Source organism: Dama dama, chromosome 5 (assembly GCF_033118175.1).
Source record: "Dama dama isolate Ldn47 chromosome 5, ASM3311817v1, whole genome shotgun sequence".
Classification (NCBI taxonomy): Eukaryota; Metazoa; Chordata; class Mammalia; order Artiodactyla; family Cervidae; genus Dama; species Dama dama.
The window spans coordinates 81742448-81761515 of NC_083685.1; the positions used below are offsets into that span (position 1 = coordinate 81742448).

The 19068-nt window shown below is 37.1% G+C and overlaps 1 protein-coding gene across 1 annotated transcript in view; it reads left to right on the forward strand.

Annotated features, from left to right (window-relative positions):
- Positions 1-19068, forward strand: part of BRIP1 (BRCA1 interacting helicase 1) — a 194077-nt gene that overhangs the window by 126045 nt on the left and 48964 nt on the right. Inside the window, exons 15-16 of the mRNA XM_061142691.1 lie at positions 6381-6540; positions 7516-7637. Coding sequence (XP_060998674.1) covers positions 6381-6540; positions 7516-7637 — 282 coding nt within the window. The remainder of the gene's footprint in view (positions 1-6380; positions 6541-7515; positions 7638-19068) is intronic.

Sequence of the window (19068 nt, forward strand, 5' to 3'; positions counted from 1 at the left end):
GACTAAGGGCTTCCCTGGTGGCTCAGATTGTGAAGACTCTGCCTGCAATGAGGAAGACCCAGGTTTGATCCCTCGATTGGGAAGATCCCCTGGAGAAGGGAATGGCTGCCCACACGAGTATTCTTCAGTCTAACGCTCTCCCAACTGAGCTATTCCGGCCCCCTTCACACGAGTATTCTTGCCTGGAGAATTCCATGTACAGAGGAGCCTGGCACGCTACAGTCCCTAGGGTTTCAAAGAGTCAGACATGACTGAGTGACTAACAGTTCACTTTCACTGAGTGGACTAGTACAGAGAGATAATGGTAAGCTCTGTGTAGAAAAATAATGCCAAGAAAAGGGAAATGGAACTCCTAGGGGAGTGGATAAAGGTACTTTAGAATTTTAGTTGGATGGTTCTGGAAGGCCTGTCAGAGAAGGTGACTTTGAGTAAAGGCCTAAAAGAAGTGGGGAAGCAAACTATTCTGATATTGGGGAAGAATATTCAGACAGAAGGAAACTTGTGGAAGAAGAGTACTGGTTGGTTTGATCAATAAGAATATTGTGTGTGTGTGTGTGTTCATCACTCAGTCATGTCCAACTATTTGTGACCCCACTAGCCTGCCAGTCTCCTCTGTCCGTGAAATTTTCCAGGCAAAATACTGGAATGGGTTGCTATTTCCTTCTCCAGGGGATTTTCCTAACCCAGGAATCGAACCCAGGTCTCCTGCATTGCAGGCAGATTCTTTGCCTTGTTTGATCAACAGGAGGACTGCCTGGGTTGAAGTAGGGGAGAGGTGAGAGGTGTAACAGAATCTTAGATCAGAGAAGTAGCTGTGATAAAATCAAGCCACAGTAGGGGCTGGATTTTATTCTGAAACGGTAGGAAGCCATTGGAGGCTTTAGACTTAATTTTAAAAGGATTGTGCTGGCTGCTGTATGGAAGCAGACTGTAGAGAGCATAAGAAGCATGGTGACTGTATCAGAGTCAGCGCTAATAACTCATGTGAGAGATGGTAGTCACACGGACCACTATAGTAGCAGTGTTTGGAGTCTAGACAATATTTGAAAGCAGTGGTGGTAGGAATTGCTGATGGATTGGATGTGCATTGTGATAGAGAAGGAGTAAGATTGTCTTCCTGCACTCTTTTCTTTATTTGGACTCTGCTGCTGATCAGTCTCATCTGTATTCATTCTTCTTGTTATGTCTGTTTGCCTTGGTTTCCCAATTTATAATTCAGTTCTGAATTTCCTGTAAGTACCACACTCAAGAGAAAAAAACACCTCTTCTGTGTCTCCTCTATGATTAATAATCTACTACAACACAGCTTCACTTCTGACACCTGATATATAGGTTTCCATGCGTTAAACAATTGTGTGACGTCAGCTGAGAGTCCTACGGCTTAACTCAGTTATAACAGTATCTGTCTAGAACAGAGCATCAGATACCAGAGGTTAAGGGCTCCATCCCGCAAGACTGTTCCCGCTTCAGACAGCAATCTCATGTCCAGGTTACCTGAGTGTCTGACTGACCGACTATAAACTGAAGGTTCCCACAGCTCCCTTCTCAAGTTTGATTAATTCACTAGAGTGGTTCACAGAACTCAGAGAAACACTGACTTACATTTCAGTTCAATTCAGTTCAGTCGCTCAGTCATGTCCGGCTCTTTGCTACCCCATGGACTGCAGCACCCCAGGCCTCCCTGTCCATCACCAACTCCCGGAGTTTACCCAAACTCATATCCATTGAGTCGGTGATGCTATCCAACCATCTCATCCTCTGTCGTCCCCTTCTCCTCCGGCCCTCAATCTTTCCCAGCATCAGGGTCTTTTCCCATGGGAAATGTGTTTCTTGCTAGTTTTTTTTTTCTTTCCATATTGTTAGACTGTGTCTTAAGTACGTAAAGATTCATGAGTGCTGTATCTTTTTGGTGGGTGTAATTTTTATATATATGGATGTATTGTATATCTATGTTTCTCTTAAAGCTTTTTATTTAGAAGTCTACTTTTTTATGGCTGTGATACACCTAATAAATATATGCCTCATGTATTTTTCCATGTCTTCATTTTTAAGATATCTTGATGGTTTAATTTAAGTATTTCTGTTGATAAACAACATATAGTTAATTTTCTTTTTCCTCTCCCCACTACTTCCCTTCTCCCCTCCCTTCTTCTAAATGAACTGATTGTCTCATTTTTCATAAATGAATTAATTTGTGTTTTCTTTGATTCTTTGCCATATTTGGACTTATTTTCTACCATCTTATTTTGTGGTTTCTTTTACCTCTTTTCCTCTTTTGTTTACCTTATTCTATTGATGTGGTTTTTTTGTCCTCTGTTCGTGCTTTTAGTGGTTTGGAAGTATCCTATTTATCATTGTTTTAATAAAATATCTTTACTGTGATATACTTTGCATACCTTACAGTTTACTCACCTGAAGTGTATAATTCAGTAAGTTTTATTATGTTTACAAAGTTCACCAATTTTAGAACATTTTCAGGCAAGAATCGGGAATGGGGCTCCTTGAGGGGATCCTTCCCATCCAGGTATCACACTTACATCTTCTGCATTGGCAGGCAGATTGTTTCCCACTGAGCTACCAGGGAAGCCCATAATATCCAGTGTCTGGACTTGGTGGTAAATATTGATAGTGTGGAACTTTGGAAAGGCTAATAGATGTCAGATTGCTTGAAAAGTTTCTTGAAAAGTATTTGGTTAATCACTTCTTAGCTATTTTTATGTATCTCAAATAGTTCTTTTTAATTAAGGCAAGTTTGAATGATTTATTCATGGGGGAAAATTTTGTTCAAGTTATAAAATTTGCATTAGCAGTAGTTTTTCAGATCTACCTTTTTGTTCTCTCCTGTTCTCCAAATTATAATCTTACATATCAGGATTATACCCTGACAATTTAGTTTTCAAAATTTAATAGAATCAAAGAACTTTATTTTTTTTAATCTGTTTGATTCGTGAATATCACATTTTATTTCAGATAAAAATTTATGGTTAATAGCATCTTCAGTGTGCAAATATCACCTTGACAATATTTCTCTTTTCTAACAATGCAAGTCCTGATCTCTCTTTCTCACAGTGAAGAGCTTTCATTCGCTGTATGTAACATCACCATGGAGAAGAGATAAACATTTATGAGGTAGCAAGTGTTGCAACTTGTGAAGATGTGACGTCTTTTGTTTAATCATTGAAAAAAAATCCTACACATTTTACATTGATAGAGATCTAACAGAAATAGAACTTTTAAAATGTGAAGTACTAGGATCAAAGAACTTTAAAAGTTCCTTTCGATATATCAACAAGCTTAGCAGCTTTATTTTGTAGATAATTTTTTTAAAGACCCAGCAACGTGACAGTTTGTTATCTAAGTTTTCTGAAGTAATTGATAGTACTTATTGTACTTTTTAATTGTGATATTCACAAGTTATTTATAAACTTGTGGTCATTTCCATTGACTATAAATTTCTGAAGTTCTTAGAATCCCAAATCAGTGGATAGAATGTCTTTTATAGTTATCCATTGTAGTAAATTTTGAAATATTGCGTGTCACACCTGCTTTAAAATTTTTCTAAGCTTTTGTAAACAAATATTTTCTAAATAATTTATAACTCTTTGATATTCTGTTTTTTTTTTCATTTATTTTTATTAGTTGGAGGCTAATTACTTTACAATATTGTAGTGGTTTTTGTCATACATTCACGTGAATCAGCCATGGATTTACATGTATTCCCCATCCTGATCCCCCCTCCCACCTCCCTCTCTACCCGATCCCTTTGGGTCTTCCCAGTGCACCAGGCCCGAGCACTTGTCTCATGCATCCAGCCTGGGCTGGTGATCTGTTTCACCCTAGATAATATACATGTTTCGATGCTGTTCTCTCGAAACATCCCACCCTCGCCTTCTCCCACAGAGTCCAAAAGTCTGTTCTGTACATCTGTGTCTCTTTTTCTGTTTTGCATATAGGGTTATCATTACCATCTTTAATTCTGAATTCTGTTCTGCATAATGGGGGGAAAAAATCCCTGCTGGATTTTGGGGGAAATTTTCTACTTTGATCCAATTTCCTTTTTATTTCTCAGATTTTCCTTCGTAAAGAGATGTCAATCTATTAAAATGGAATCTATTTTGAAATCATCAACTTAATGGTCTTCCTTAAGTAAAATAAAAGTGAAAGTGAAGTCAGTCTGTAAAATACTGTGTATGTCTCCAGATTTTGAATGTTCAAAACACTGGAGTTGTTATTCTCTTGAATTCAAGGAATCAGAGATGAAACATTATCTGTGTTTTCAGAAAACAGTATAGCACCATTGAACTTAATTCTATTAAGAATCAATAATTATGCAGATTCATGATATATTTCATCTGGTTTTACATCCTTGGGATATTGTTATGCTCTTCTAACTGAATTACAGCAGCTAGAAGAGACTAAGAATTTACATGGTGAGAAACTGATTCAGAATGTGTATATTCAAAAAGTAAATTCTAATAGCCAAAGTAAAGAAGTTTTTTAAATAATATCCCTGTTGTTTTTTACCTGTTAACTTGGTGTTATGGGAAATTTTTATTCTTATTGATCAGAATACCCTGATCAATGTATAATATGCAATGAATTGTTTTACCAGTTAGTGATTTTCTTAGTGTATTCTGGTTTTTGGAACAAAATACTCCAGACCTGGTAGCTTATAAACAATGGAATCGTATTTCTCATAGCCCTGGAGGCTGGAAGACTAGGGTGCCAGCATGGTTGGGTGAGGACTCTCTTCCTGTGAGGAGCCAGTTCTCTCTTGCTATGCCCTCGTGGTAGAAGGGGCAAAGGAACTCTGTGAGATCTCAAAAATAAGAGCACTGTCCCGTTTGTGAAAGCTCCATGCTCATGACCAAATCACTTTTAAAGACCACACTTCTGGATACCTTTATCTTTAGAGATTAGGATTTCAACATATGATTTTGGAGGGATACAAACATTTAGACCATAGCAGTGATTTTTTAAAAATTTGTTTTGTTGTCTTATTATTATTTCCAAAAATAGATACATTAAAATTCTGTGGAAATAAATCATCTTATAAAAATTAGTTTTTGTACACTGGAGGACTTGAAGTAATTTCTTGATGCTTGCCTATATTGTGACTTCCCTGGTAGCTTAGACGGTAAAGCATCTGCCTACGATGTGGGAGACCCGGGTTCGATTCCTGGGTCGGAAAGATCCCTTGGAGAAGGAAGTGGCAACCAAGTTCAGTACTCTTGCCTGGAAAATCCCGTGGATGGAGGAGCCTGGTAGGCTACAGTCCATGGGGTCGCAAAGAGTTAGACACGACTAAGAACCTTCACTTCACTCACTGACTATATTGTAATAATTGGCCCATATTACATAGAACCCTTTGCATAAAACAAGTAAAACAGTTCAACTTAAGTCATAATAATCTCTACTGCTTTTTTTTTTTTAATTTATTTCAACTCTTATCTTTACTAACTTCTGCTTTCTTATTACCTTTATTCCATACCACATGTTTTGGATTGTGAGTGCGTTTTTTAGTCATTCAGATCTAAAGATGTCATGAATTCTGTTGTTTTCTTCTCTGTATGTTCTCTTTTGTTGTTATTTATTTTCTTTTTGCAGCTTTATTGAGATATAATTGGCATATAACCCATATGCTCTTTAAGAATATACTTTTTAGTGTTGGGCTTGTATGATTGTTTTTTCTCACTAACTTTATGTTACTGACTTTTAATCTAAGTTTGTATTGTTAGAATATGTGGTTAATCTGATATTCTTTGAAATTTGTTGAAAGTCCTTTTGTAATCTGTCACACGGTTGTTTTTGTAAATGTTCCATTTGTGCTTTTATGTTTTTTACTTGTTGGCTGCCTGAGGTTCTGTTTATATATTTACTCAATTCAGTTTATCAGTGATGATCAAATTTATAAGCAGCATGGCTGCCTATGTACTATGTAAAATGATCTTTAAAAATCTTCATTTAATTAAAGATACTAAGAACTTTACCTTAGATTTAGAGATAACTTAAAATTTATGAACTTCAAAGTAATTTTTTTCCTGCTTTTGAAATCCCCAAGATAGCAATGACAGATGTATTAGCAGGAGCAGCAGTAGTGTTAGAAGTAACAATAATGGTAACAGCAGCCATCGCAGCTAACATTCATGGAGCTCTTACTGTGTGCAGGGCCTCATTCGAAGCTTTCTAAATTGGTTAATGAATTTACCCAGTAACAGCTCTATGACGTATAATTGTTTTCCTCATTTTCTAGACTAAAACACAGAAATGTTAGTACTCTTGTCATAGTCAGATTGTAATCAGATTGTCTTTCAACAGGTAAATATAAGTTTGTTCAGTTGGACACACAAGAAACTCAATGTTTTCTTTCCCCTTTTCAGTTATTAGAAAAGTTAAAAGAACGTTGGCTCTCTACTGGTTTGTGGCATAATCTGGAGTTGGTGAAGACAGTCATTGTAGAACCACAGGGAGGAGAAAAAATTGATTTTGATGAATTACTGCAGGTGTACTATGATGCAATCAAGTACAAAGGAGAAAAAGGTAATTGGAAATTATTTGATAGTGAAACAGTTTTTTACCATAAAGTGAGAAGTTGTTGCTGTTAGAATTGTATTTGTATTGCCTTTTTTCAAAAATTATTTCTATAATCCTGAGTGAAAAGGAAATTAGGTTAAAGACATTCTTCTGTTTGGAGTTGTTCTCCTATGAGTACTTTCACTTGAAGATACCAGTTCAGTTTTAAGAAATGGGATGCCTTCAGGTATTATCCTATAAACTTCCTTACACTACCTAAAATGTTTTATCAAAGAAGATGGTAGGGTATGCATTAATATCTTCCTTACTAGCGGAAGGAGGTTACATTTTCATGCAAAAATATACTTTGTGCTTATACTTAATTGCATAAGGTAAACATAACTGAAGGCTAAATTTCAAAGTTAGAAAATGCCCATAGAACGTTTCATAGAAAGGGCTAATAATAATAACTTAGGAACAGTGCCACATCACAAAGATGCTATAACATAATTGTCAATATCCTTGTATTGACAATCTTATCCTTGTGTATAAGATTATACACAGAGTATTGTGTGTATGTTTTAAATACTTTTCAGTATAATATTGATCCAGTATGATACAGAGTCCTTTAAATCCTTCTGATAACTTTACATTCTGGTGGTAAAGGTAGTGATGTCAAATTCAGTATTTTAAAGATAGAACAGTTGATTCACAATTGCTCAATTCACATGCAGGTTATTACTCTGACATGGTTTTTCTATATAGTTTAACTGGGAGATACACAGTTTGTAAATTGGTCCTACCATGTTGTGTCAACATGTAATTTTGTTTTATTTGAAGACATTGAGCTTTAAAAACTTTATCTTATAGTAGTTTTTAATTTTGATTCTTTTTAATTTGATATTATAGTTAATAATCAGATCTTTTCAAAATGATAAGAATAAGACATTTTCTGGGAATCTTGATTATGCTTTTAAAAATGTTGATTTTCTGTTGCTTAAGATGGAGCCCTCCTGGTGGCAGTTTGTCGTGGTAAAGTGAGTGAGGGTCTGGATTTCTCAGATGATAATGCCCGTGCTGTCGTAACAATAGGAATTCCTTTTCCCAATGTGAAAGATCTTCAGGTAGGCTATCAATGCCTTAGAAGTTGTATTTATCACAGAAGTTGTTCGTTTTGTGTAAAGTTAACTATACATTTTTCTTGTATCCTCAGACATTCTATGTTAATGCAGTAGTGACTCAGAATGAGTGAGAAAGGTTTAGTAGATATGGTTTATTTTATTTTTAACCTGCACTGTCTTTTACTTAAAAAGAATGATTTTCAAAGTATGGGACTGGATCAGGAGCATCAGTACCACCTGTGTCGTCAGCATCATCAGCATCAAGTAGTAGAACTACATATTTGCAGGCTCCACCCAGTCCTCCTGAATCAGAAACTCTGGAGACAGAGCCCAGCAATCTGTGTTTTATCAGACTCTGAGCCACAGACTGACAGAGAACCCCCCTAGGGAATTCTAGGGCCCTTATTTGATCTTCCTTCTCTCCAATGCCATGTCTTGCCCTGCAGATTTCAGTGATTTTTGCTGCTACAAGTCTTCCACTTCAGCTCAGCAGGACCACCGTACTCTGCTTGTACTTCTGTGTTCTGTGCTATTGTTGAAAAGTTATACCCGGAGGAGCACTGAGAGTCATGGAGTTCACCTAATGGATTTCCCTTGTCTCTGAGATTACAGTCTTATGCTGCCCTGTGTCTGCCCCCCCTGAAAGCAGTTGCTTTATTTATTTTGTCCAATTTACAGTTACTTACAGTGGGAGGAATATTCCTAAGACAGTTATTCTGCCTTGGCCAGAAACAGGAGTTTTGTTTCACTATCACTGATTGTTTACTAAAAATTTTTGAAAATTATTTGTAGTAATAATTTGAAGCCTAGGGTGATGTTAGCTTTATTGGGAAGAATTTTCTTTTATTCCTACAGGAATTTGAAGGTGCTAGGAATCTGAGACCAAGACTTAAGGTTTTCTGACTCTTGAGTATAATCTGTATCCCTTTCAGGATGCAACCTGTTAGGAGCTCATATTAAAGCAAGAATTCTTTCCCTCGATAATTATCTTTTTCATTGTTAATATTTTACTAGACATTTGTAATTATATAGTATTAACAATGTTAATATTTCTCAAGTTAGCTCCTACACTCTCCTAACCTCTGGTCCTCCTCAATATTTCTGAAAGTCCTCAAGGGATATTTATTCATTTATTTATTTTTTTCTCAAGGGATATTTAATCCTTTCAGTCTTCAGTAACTTTGTTGGCTTCCATTGCCTTTCTCCAGCCACCAGTGTTAGTACTGAGAGTTTTGATGACATTCATTAGGGCTCCTTTTCTAAAATAGCTAATGCTGCCTCTGACTAGTACTACGATGAAACAGTAGACATCTACTCAAGAACACTGTTGGGTTCACCCTCAGTGGCATTAATGCTCATTCCACTGAAGCTGAGTGCTGTTGATGGCTCTGCTCTTAGCAGTGGTACTGTCTTTTCTGAATGTCTTAACATTTTATCTTGAGTATATTTACAGTACTTTATTACTGTATAGATGCTGCTTTGTTTAAGCAGAGAGAATCCCACACTTTATACCACGCGTTCTTCCCATGTCTTAAATATAAATTTTTTCCCTGAAACTAGCACTTTCACCTTTTGCTTGTATCATCTTTCACTTTCAGACATGTATATGAGTCCTTGAGAGCGGGAAAAGGAGATAGCTTTATGGCTAATAACTAGGTTCTATTAAATATCACACTCACAAAGTAACAAGCCCCGAAAGGATTCCATCAAACTCATAATAGTGATTATGTATGAGAAGAGAAAGGAATGATTTTGGAGGTAGTTATCAGGGACTTTATTAACTAGTTAATATTAACTACTAACTAGCTTAACTAGTTATAAGGGACTTTTCCTGTTCACAGTGACTTTAGCTTTTCCTATAATGTTTGTTTTACTAAAAAGCAAGCTGAAAGAAAATATAGTGAGAATATAATTGTTTATTTTGTTATTCTTTGAAAAAATCTTTAAAATTAAATAGTGTTTACTTGTGAAGAAAAAAAATACATTTACCTTCTGTTTTCTCTATACTCTTTCACAACAGCTGTGATTCTGGGTGTTGTTTATTGCACCAGTCTTGGGCTTCCTAACGCTTTCTTTCCTCAGGATAAGTTCTTCCCAGGCAACATCTCAGTCTGTCATTTAAAAATAAAAAACAAAAAAAGATACCTGTGACATGCTCTGACATTCCTCAGTCGTGGTCCTGCTTGTCATTTGTGCTTATTTGAAATCCAGTGGCTCTAGTTATATAAAACAGCAAAATCACAGAAGCTTCAGTGAGGTCTGCACAGAGAGGAGGAAGGTGATTCTTAAGGAGTTTCCCTAGTGGTTCGTAAAGGGGGCAAGTAGGTGGACCCAGGAATAGTCTGAGCTGCAGGATCAAGGGATAGATGAAGAGGAAAAGTCTTTACTGGAAAGACTTGTAAGGGAAAGTGTATTTCTTGATGCCGTATTTCTGGGTCAGTTCTTCCTAACAAACAGTTCTAAAATTCAGGGGCTCGAAACACTGGTCATTCACTGTGGGTCAACATCTATGAGGGTGGGGTGGGCAGTAGATGATTTCAGCTGGACTTAGTCACCTTGCTATGGTTTGACCAGCAGAGGTTGAATTCAACTGGATCAGCTCTGCTGTACATGTATCTCATCCTTTGTGAACCAACAGACCAGCCAAAACATGTTATCATTGCAATGGCAGAGGTACAGGAGGCCAGCTTGACTGTCTAAGCAATTATCAAACAGCTGCCTCTGTCACATTAGCTAACATGCTGCCTAAAGCATGTCACATGCCCAAGCCCTAAGTCAATAGTGGTGGTGGGGGGATATTTTCCACTACATATGATAAAGGGCTAAGAATAAAGATTCCAAAAAGGAGCCTTGGCCTTTAAAAATAATAATAATAATAATAATAATAATTAAAGCATGTTTATGGCTTCCCTAGTGGCTCAGATAGTAAAGAATCTGCCTGCAGTGCAGGCAGGGTATAAGATATCCTGTCATCACCTTCTTCTCCTGCCTTCAGTCTTTCCCAGGATTAGGGTCTTTTCCAGTGAGTCAATTAGGATATAAAAAATACAAAAGTTTGAAATTTTAATAGAGTCCACATTATATTTTGCTGTTTTTGCCTGTGCTTTTGGTGTCATATTTAGTAAGCTGTTGCCAAATCCATGGTCATGAAGCTTTGCCCTTTATGTTTTTTTCAAAGAGTTTCGTAGTTTTAGCTCTTAAATTTAAATATTTGATCTATTTTGAGTAAATTTTTATATATATTATAAGATGGATCTAGCTTCCTTATGGAGAAGGCAATGGCAACCTACTCCAGTACTCTTGCCTGGCAAATCCCATGGATGGAGGAGCCTTGTAGGCTGCAGTCCATGGGGTCGCTAAGAGTCAGATGACTGAGCGACTTCACTTTCTTTTCACTTTCATGCATTGGAGAAGGAAATGGCAACCCACTCCAGTGTTCTTGCCTGGAGAATCCCAGGGACGGGGGCGCCTGGTGGGCTGCCGTCTATGGGGTCACACAGAGTCGGACACGACTGAAGCAACTTAGCAGCAGCAGCTTCCTTATATCTAAAATGAGTCTCTTGCAGACATCATATTATTAGATTATGTTTTTTAATTCATTCTGCCATCTCTGCCTTTCTATTGGAGAGTTTAATCCAGTTAAAGTAATCATTGTTAAGGAAGGGCTTAGTTTTACCATTTAACTGTTTTCTGCCTGTCTTATGTGCCTTTTCCTCAATTCCTTTTTGTTTAGCCTTTTTTTTTTTTATTTGTTGTGTAGTATTTTGATTCCCTTCTCTCCTTTTGTATATATTTTTTAGTTATTTTCTTACTGTTACCCTAGGGGTTAGAAGTAACATCTTAATCTCTGTCTCTCCCTTTCTCTGTTACATAGATTATACCTTTATATAGTGTATGCCATTAGTTTAATTTATAATTATTCTTTAATGTATTTTTCTTTTAAAAAGTTATAAAAATTCAATAATATTTGCTTTTATATTTGCCCGCATAGTAAGTTTTACCACTATTTTTATTTATACTTCCTAAAGCACATACTTAGGGCTTCCCTGGTAGCTCAACTGATAAAGAATCTACCTGCAATGCAGGAGACCCCAGTTTGATTGCTGGGTTGAGAAGTTCCCCTGGAGAAGGGAGAGGCTACCCATTCCAATATTCTTGGACTTCCCTGGTGGCTCAGATGGTAAAGAATCCGCCTGCAATATGGGATACCTGGGTTAGACCCCTGGGTTATGAACAGCAGAGGCATTACTTTGTGGACAAAGGTCCATCTAGTCAAAGCTAGACATCCAGTAGTCGTATATGGATGTGAGAGTTGGACCATAAAGAAAGCTGCGTGCTGAAGAATTGATGCTTGTGAACTGTGGTATTGGAGAAAACTCTTGAGAGTCCCTTGGACTGTCAGGAGATCCAACCAGTCAGTCCTCAAGGAAATCAGTCCTGAATATTCATTGGTAGGACTGATGCTGAAGCTGAAACTCCAATCCTTTGGCCACCTGATGTAAACAACTGACTCATTGGAAAAGACCCTGATGCTGGGAAAGATTGAAGACAGGAAAAGAAGGGGATGACAAAGGATGAGATGTTGGACATGAGTTTGAGCAAGCTCCAGGAGTTGGTGATGGACAGGGAAGCCTGGTGTGCTACAGTCCATGGGGTTGCAAAGTGTGGGACACAACTGAGCTTCTGAACTGAACTGAACTGAAAACACATATTTACACTGCCTTCACTATAGTGTATTTTGTATGTGTGTTAGTCACTCAGTTGTGTCTGATTATTTGCAACCCCATGGACTATAGCCCACCAGGCTGCTCTGTCCCTGGAATTCTCTAGGCCAGAATACTGGAGTGATAGTCATTTCCTTCTCCATTATATTTTAGTGTTGATAAATATGATTTATAGTCTATTTGATGGTGGACCTCAAAGATAAGGACAATTTCTTAACTATCTTTGTCTCTACACATAAATATTGCCTTGGAATATAGTGAGTGTTCAGTAAATTAGTTTAATTAAGGATTAGATATAAAACCATTTACCTCAGGCTGGGACTTTAACCCATGTGCCAGGACTCGATCCCATCCAAAACCCTGCTTGGGACTTGAACCCACAAAGCTGGGACTCAAACCAAGCTAAAACCCAGTTTGGTACTCTAATCCACATGGCTGAGATTTGAACCCGGCCAAGACCCACACTCTTCCAAGTGAGTTCACAGACCTGGTTTCAGGACCTGATGAATCTCAGGTTCTTGATGTCTCATTGCAGAAAGAATTCAGTGAGAGACAAAGTGATAGTTAAGAAGTGGATTAATTCAGAGAGAAATACTCCACAGACAGAGTGTGAGGCCATTGCAGAGGGTGATTGTGACCTTGAATTGTGGTGTGGTTAGCTTTCATGAGCTGGATAATTGCGTAGGCTAATGAATGGGAGGATTATTCCAATCATTTAGGGGAAGAAGCGGGGATTTCCAGGAATTGGCCCACTGCTCACTTTTTGGTCTTTGACGGTCAGCCTTGGAACTGTCATGGCGCCTCTGGGTATGTCATTTCGCTTGCTGATGTGTTACATTGAGCATATACTAAGGATCACGGTCTAGTTGAAATTGACTTGTCTGCCATCTTGGAGATAGTTGGTTTTAATCATCATTTTATGTTGGGCCCTCAGGCTATGTCATTCTTGCAAAGGTTGTGCCCTGCCCTCTTTCCTCCTGTTTCAGATGTTTATTGTTTAATATATTTATATTTAGTTTAAGTCTTAAATATGTACTTTTATATTTAAATATATTTATTATAACTATTAAATATAAAAGTAAAATTAATTAAAACTAAATTTGTGTGTTCTTAGTCACTCAGTTGTGTCCAACTCTTTGCAACCCCATGGACTGTAACCCTCCAGGCTCCTTTGTACTTGGGATTCTCCAGGCAAGAATACTGGAATAGGTTGCCACGCCCTCCTCCAGGGGATCTTTCTGACACAGGGATCGAACCCAGATCTCCTGCACTACAGGCAGATTCTTTACCATCTGAGCCACTAGGGAAGCCCAGGAATATTGAGTAGGTACCCTATCCCTTCTCCAAGGGATCTTCCTGATCCAGATATCGAACCAGGGTCTCCTGCATTGCAGACAGATTCTTTACCAACCGAGCTACCAGGGAAGCCCAAAACTAAATTTAAATACATTTTAAATAAGTTATCAAAATAGTATTTGGTTTTGTTGTTTATTTTACTTAACATTAAAGAAAGAAAAACAGTCCTTCATTCCTAGACTCTTTAATTAAGGCATGATAATGATAGTGATCATTATTAGATGATGAGTAGGACAGTAGTAGACATTCATATATATCATAATAAGGCAGTACAATGTGTTGTTACAATCATGAATCATTAAAGATGTTATGAAGGGAGTACTCAATTCCAATAGTATTTTACACCCTATCTAATACATAGTAGAGTATGTTAATAGAGAGGGTATATTGATTATAGTGGCTCTATTTGTATTAGTGTTCTATTGCCCTATTACAAGTTACCACAAACATAGTGACTTAAAACAGCACACATTTCTTATGTCACAGTTTCCATGGTCAGGAATCTGGGCATGGCTTGGCTGGGTCCTCTGCTCATGGTTCCACAGAACATCAAACAGTGTGCCAGCTGGGCTGCTTTCTCATCTGGATCTTGGGATCTTCTTCCAAGCTCATTTACGATGTTGGCAGAATTCCTTTGCTTATAGGGTAGTGGTAGGATTGATGCAGCCAAGAGCTGCTCTCACGCCCTGCAGGCTGCTTGGAATTCCTTGTTGTGTGGTCACCTTACAAGCCCTCTCACAGCATGTCAGGTTACTTCTTCAAGGCCGACAAGATACTGTCTAGCTCCAGCCTCTTAAGATGGAATCATATAACAACATAAGAGGAATAACTTAACACACCTTTACCTTATAACATGGTCTAATCAAGGGATGACTTCCCCATCACTCTTGCCGTATTCTTTTGGCCAGAAGCAAGTCACAGGTTCTGCTCACACCCAAGGTCAGAGGGTTATACTCTCTGGGAATTACCCCAGGCTCTGTCTGCCATATTCTTATTTTCTATAAAATGAGATGATGAATTGAATGATTTCCGTAAATGGTTCTTCCAAACCTAAAGCAATACTTCAAATTATTGGACCATCAGTTCAGTTCAGTTCAGTTGCTCAGTCGTGTCCAACTCTTTGCAACCTCATGAATCGCAGCACGCCAGGCCTCCCTGTCCCTCACCAACTCCCTGAGTTTACTCAAACTCATGCTCATCGAGTTGGTGATGCCATCCAGCCATCTCATCCTGTCGTCCCCATCTCCTCCTGCCCCCAATCCCTCCCAGCATCAGGGTCTTTTCCAGTGAGTCAACTCTTCGCATGAGGTGGCCAAAGTACTGGAGTTTCAGCTTCAGCATCAGTCCTTCCAATGAACACCCAGGACTGATCTCCTGTAGGGTGGACAGGTTGTATTTCCTTGCAGTCCAAGGGACTCTCAAGAGTCTTCTCCAACACCATAGTTCAAAAGCATCAATTCTTCGGCGCTCAGCTTTCTTCATAGTCCAATTCTCGCATCCATACAACAACCACTGGAAAAACCATAGCCTTGCCTAGACGGACCTTTGTTGGCAAATTAATGTCTCTGCTTTTTAACATGCTGTCTAGGTTGGTCATAACTTTCCTTCCAAAGAGTAAGCGTCTTTTAATTTCATGGCTGCAATCACTATCTACAGTGATTTTGGAGCCCCAAAAAATAAGGTCAGCCACTGTTTCCACTGTTTCCCCATCTGTTTGCCATGAAGTGATGGGATGTTCTGAATGTTGAGCTTTAAGCTAACTTTTTCACTCTCCTTTTTCACTTTCATCAAGAGGCTGTTTAGTTCTTTTTCACTTTCTGCCATAAGGGTGGTGTCATCTGCATATCTGGACCATAAATTAGGACTTTTCAGTTTTCTTTTACATTAATACTTAATCTACCATGCAAAATAAGTAGAAATTATTTATAAATGAACATCTGAAATATTTTATATTATGGAAATGAAACAGTCTATTTCTGCCTTATTTTCTCTATTGTTTCATTTGAATTTGAATTCATATTTTAAAGAGTTAAGGTTAGTGTCTAAATTACAAAGGTGATCTGAGTGGGAAAAAGAAGGCAATGACATTAATTTTATGATACTGAAATTTTTTTTCTTAAATTTGAGACAGATTATGGAAGTAAAAATTAAAATATAGTTTAAAATACTAACTTAAGACTCTTGTAGTCTCAATTGCAGAGTTTGGCTTTTAGAGAAGCAGGAAAATGTATGTTGGAGCCAAAAATATGACTTCTTTGGCTGTGACCAGGATTTCCTCTTCCCACCTTGGGGACTAGAAAGTAGAGGTAGGAAAATTTCATTTTGGAGCCAAGTGTGACTTGTTTAGTTCAAGTCATAATTTATGGCACGTACCTTGGGGACCTGAAAATAAAGAAACCCACTATGAAATGTTGATAATGGGCCACTCTGAAGGGCACGCATTAAGCTAACTTTCCCAGTGAGGATTTTTTTCACTTCCACCTTTCCCAGATGCTTCTGATCATTCTATAAGGACATACTTAATCGTGTAATAGCTGGAAAGAAAACTTTCTGTGCACTAAAGCGAAGTATTTGAGGGGCAGGAGAGGGAACCAAGGCCTTTATATGATTAGATGGTGGTGGAAAAACATAACTGAAAGAAAAGTTGTTTTCTTTTAATGCAATTAAGTCACAGTATAACAGCACTGCTCTTTTAGTGGGTATCTAAAGCAAATCCTTTGGCCAATTAGTATGATCTAAAAACTTACAACAGCCTTCAACTTTATAATTCAGGCATCCACATCTCAGATTGGTGACATAATGTGTGAGATGTTATAAGGTACAGTATTTAGATTTTAAAGTTCCATTTTATTTGCATTTATTTACATTTTTATCCATAACACAGTTTAATAGTGTGAAAAATATTCTCCCTTCATGGGTATTGTGCCTTTTTCCTATGAAGAAAAATTCATGAAGCCATGGCATGTACCTAAAAAATTTTATGCTTTATAAATGTTCAAGTTTGTACCTTAGATTTCTACAGTAGGTTTAATAAAATTTGATGATAATATGCAGTATCAGAAAAGCAGTATCAGAACAATGATGAGAATAACTGAGATAATAAATTTTATATTTGTGTGTTATTTTGCTTTAGTAATACAGTATGTTGAGCTAACAAGCTAGATTTCATTTGAAGACTATTTAAAATTCAGATAGTGATCTTAGTATTGGCGTATGATAATCATTATGAATTCCTTTTTTCATTTAGGAAACTTTAGTCCTGAAGGTAACTGAACTGAATTATTTAAGTATTTTATTTTTTAATCAATTTTGAAAAATTACATTGATGATTGAAAAATACCAGCATCTATTTTAATTTTGTTAAATTATTGACTCTATAACAAACACACATAAATTTGTAAGCTTCCATGCATTCTTGGCAGTTTTATAAACCTCAGAAAAGGGCTGTTATCCATTGCTTGCCCTAAAGGATAACGGCATTAATGAAATTGAATACACAGTAAACCAGTGCTTTCAAGTGTCAAAATATTATGAGACGATGGCAGTATTAGAATTCTTTAGTCTGATATTTCTTTTTAAATAGATTGATGTTGTTCCTTCATTATTCTTGTTGCTTTGGCAGCAGTGTGAATATTCCCAAGTAGATGAATGAAGGCAGGAATGCAAGGGATATCAAGACAAACTTGATTTCAGAAACAAAAATTTTTCCTAATAATTTTGAGTAGGTTCATATATTCCTTTTGAATCACTTTCATCATTGTGTTAATGATCTTGAGTATTTTAGCATTCACTTATTCATTTATTAACAAACTGTCACAATTTGTACTAAGTATAGTCAGTGCAAAAATGAACAAGATGCCATTTTTAATGATGTCTGTAATTTAGTAAAGGACTTGAATGTGTAGCAGGATGTTTTGGTTGGATAGAATCTGGGTGTTCTGATGCTTAGGGAAGGTGAAGTTGAGTAACACCTTTCACCTCCCAGCTAGATATCCATTTACTTTGGCTTATTTGGGTAAAGTAGGTGGAGGAGCCAGAGAAAGGAGGTTTGAATCTTGTCTACGTTGAAAAATACATACATTTGATAAAATGGAATGGCCTCATCAAAACCAGTTTATAAAACTATTCAAATTATTAAGACTATTCAGAATAGTGAAACAGTTTTTTTTTTAATATCTGGCTAGAGTATCAGGTACTTTATAGACTGGTGACACGGTGATACACTCGCAGATTATAGCCCCTTGTCTCATGGAACTTACAGTTTAGTGAGGAATGCTGAAATTAAAATAATAAAGAAACACTTAATTACAGTTGTGATGAAGGCTGTAAGAAAAAAGTCACAGGAACTATGAGAATGTATAACAGGATCCTGACCTAGTCTGTGGGGGTAAAAGAAAGACTTCTTGAGAAAGTGATATTTAATCTGACGTAGGAAAGAAGGCTAGGAGTTATGTAGTTCAGCAGAATGGATAAGAGTATTCTCAGCAGATAGAACAGCATATGCTAAGGCCCTCAGGTGGGAAATTGCCAGGAATTGAAAGAAGTGGAGGTAGAGAGTGATTTGGGGAGAACGGCATGTGAATAGAGGCTGGGAGACTTACTCAGAGAGCCAAATCATTTAGAGCCCTGTGTGGCATTTTAAGGATTTGAGACTTTATTTTAAGCTATGGGAAACCAGATCCAGGAATAGTCTGAAGTCAGAATGCAGTGGAGTTGTATAATATAGCATCTGATACAGAAACCCACCTGGATCTAACCCTGATAATAATACGTGGTTACCCAGGGGAAGTGACTGTGTATAGAAACTTAAAGGGCTTAAACTCTAACATTTAGGAGTCCAGCAGCTTGCTGTTGGAATTGTTGGAAACATTTAGGCCAAATCACAGATATGGAAGAAAAACCTAGTCACCTCTGAATGTCTAGAATAAGTTTATCCTCATTACTGAAACCATTTTTTCCTACTCAGAAAACTTTTTTCCAGCTTCTTTTTTTTTCTTTCTTTTAAGATAGTTTGGCCAAAAGTATTAAAGCAGATTGTAAGTAAACCTTGAAATCAAAAATTAAAATCTAGTTTAAGCCTAATTATTCCACCTACATTGACAACTTATAATTTGCCTTGCACAGAGAAAAATGAGATAACCAAACTTTGTTTCCATCCCTCCTGAAAAACAAAAATTAAGACATAAAATAAATGGATGAACTGCTGAGGTATTTTTAATTTTAAAAAAATTTCCCATACTTCTTAAAAGAATATTTTGGGTTTTGGGGAGGAATCATTTAAAAAGCACAAAATTTTCAGTAAGTCTGGTTGATAGCCTTTTCTTCCAGTACTCATATCATTGTATTTTCTTCAG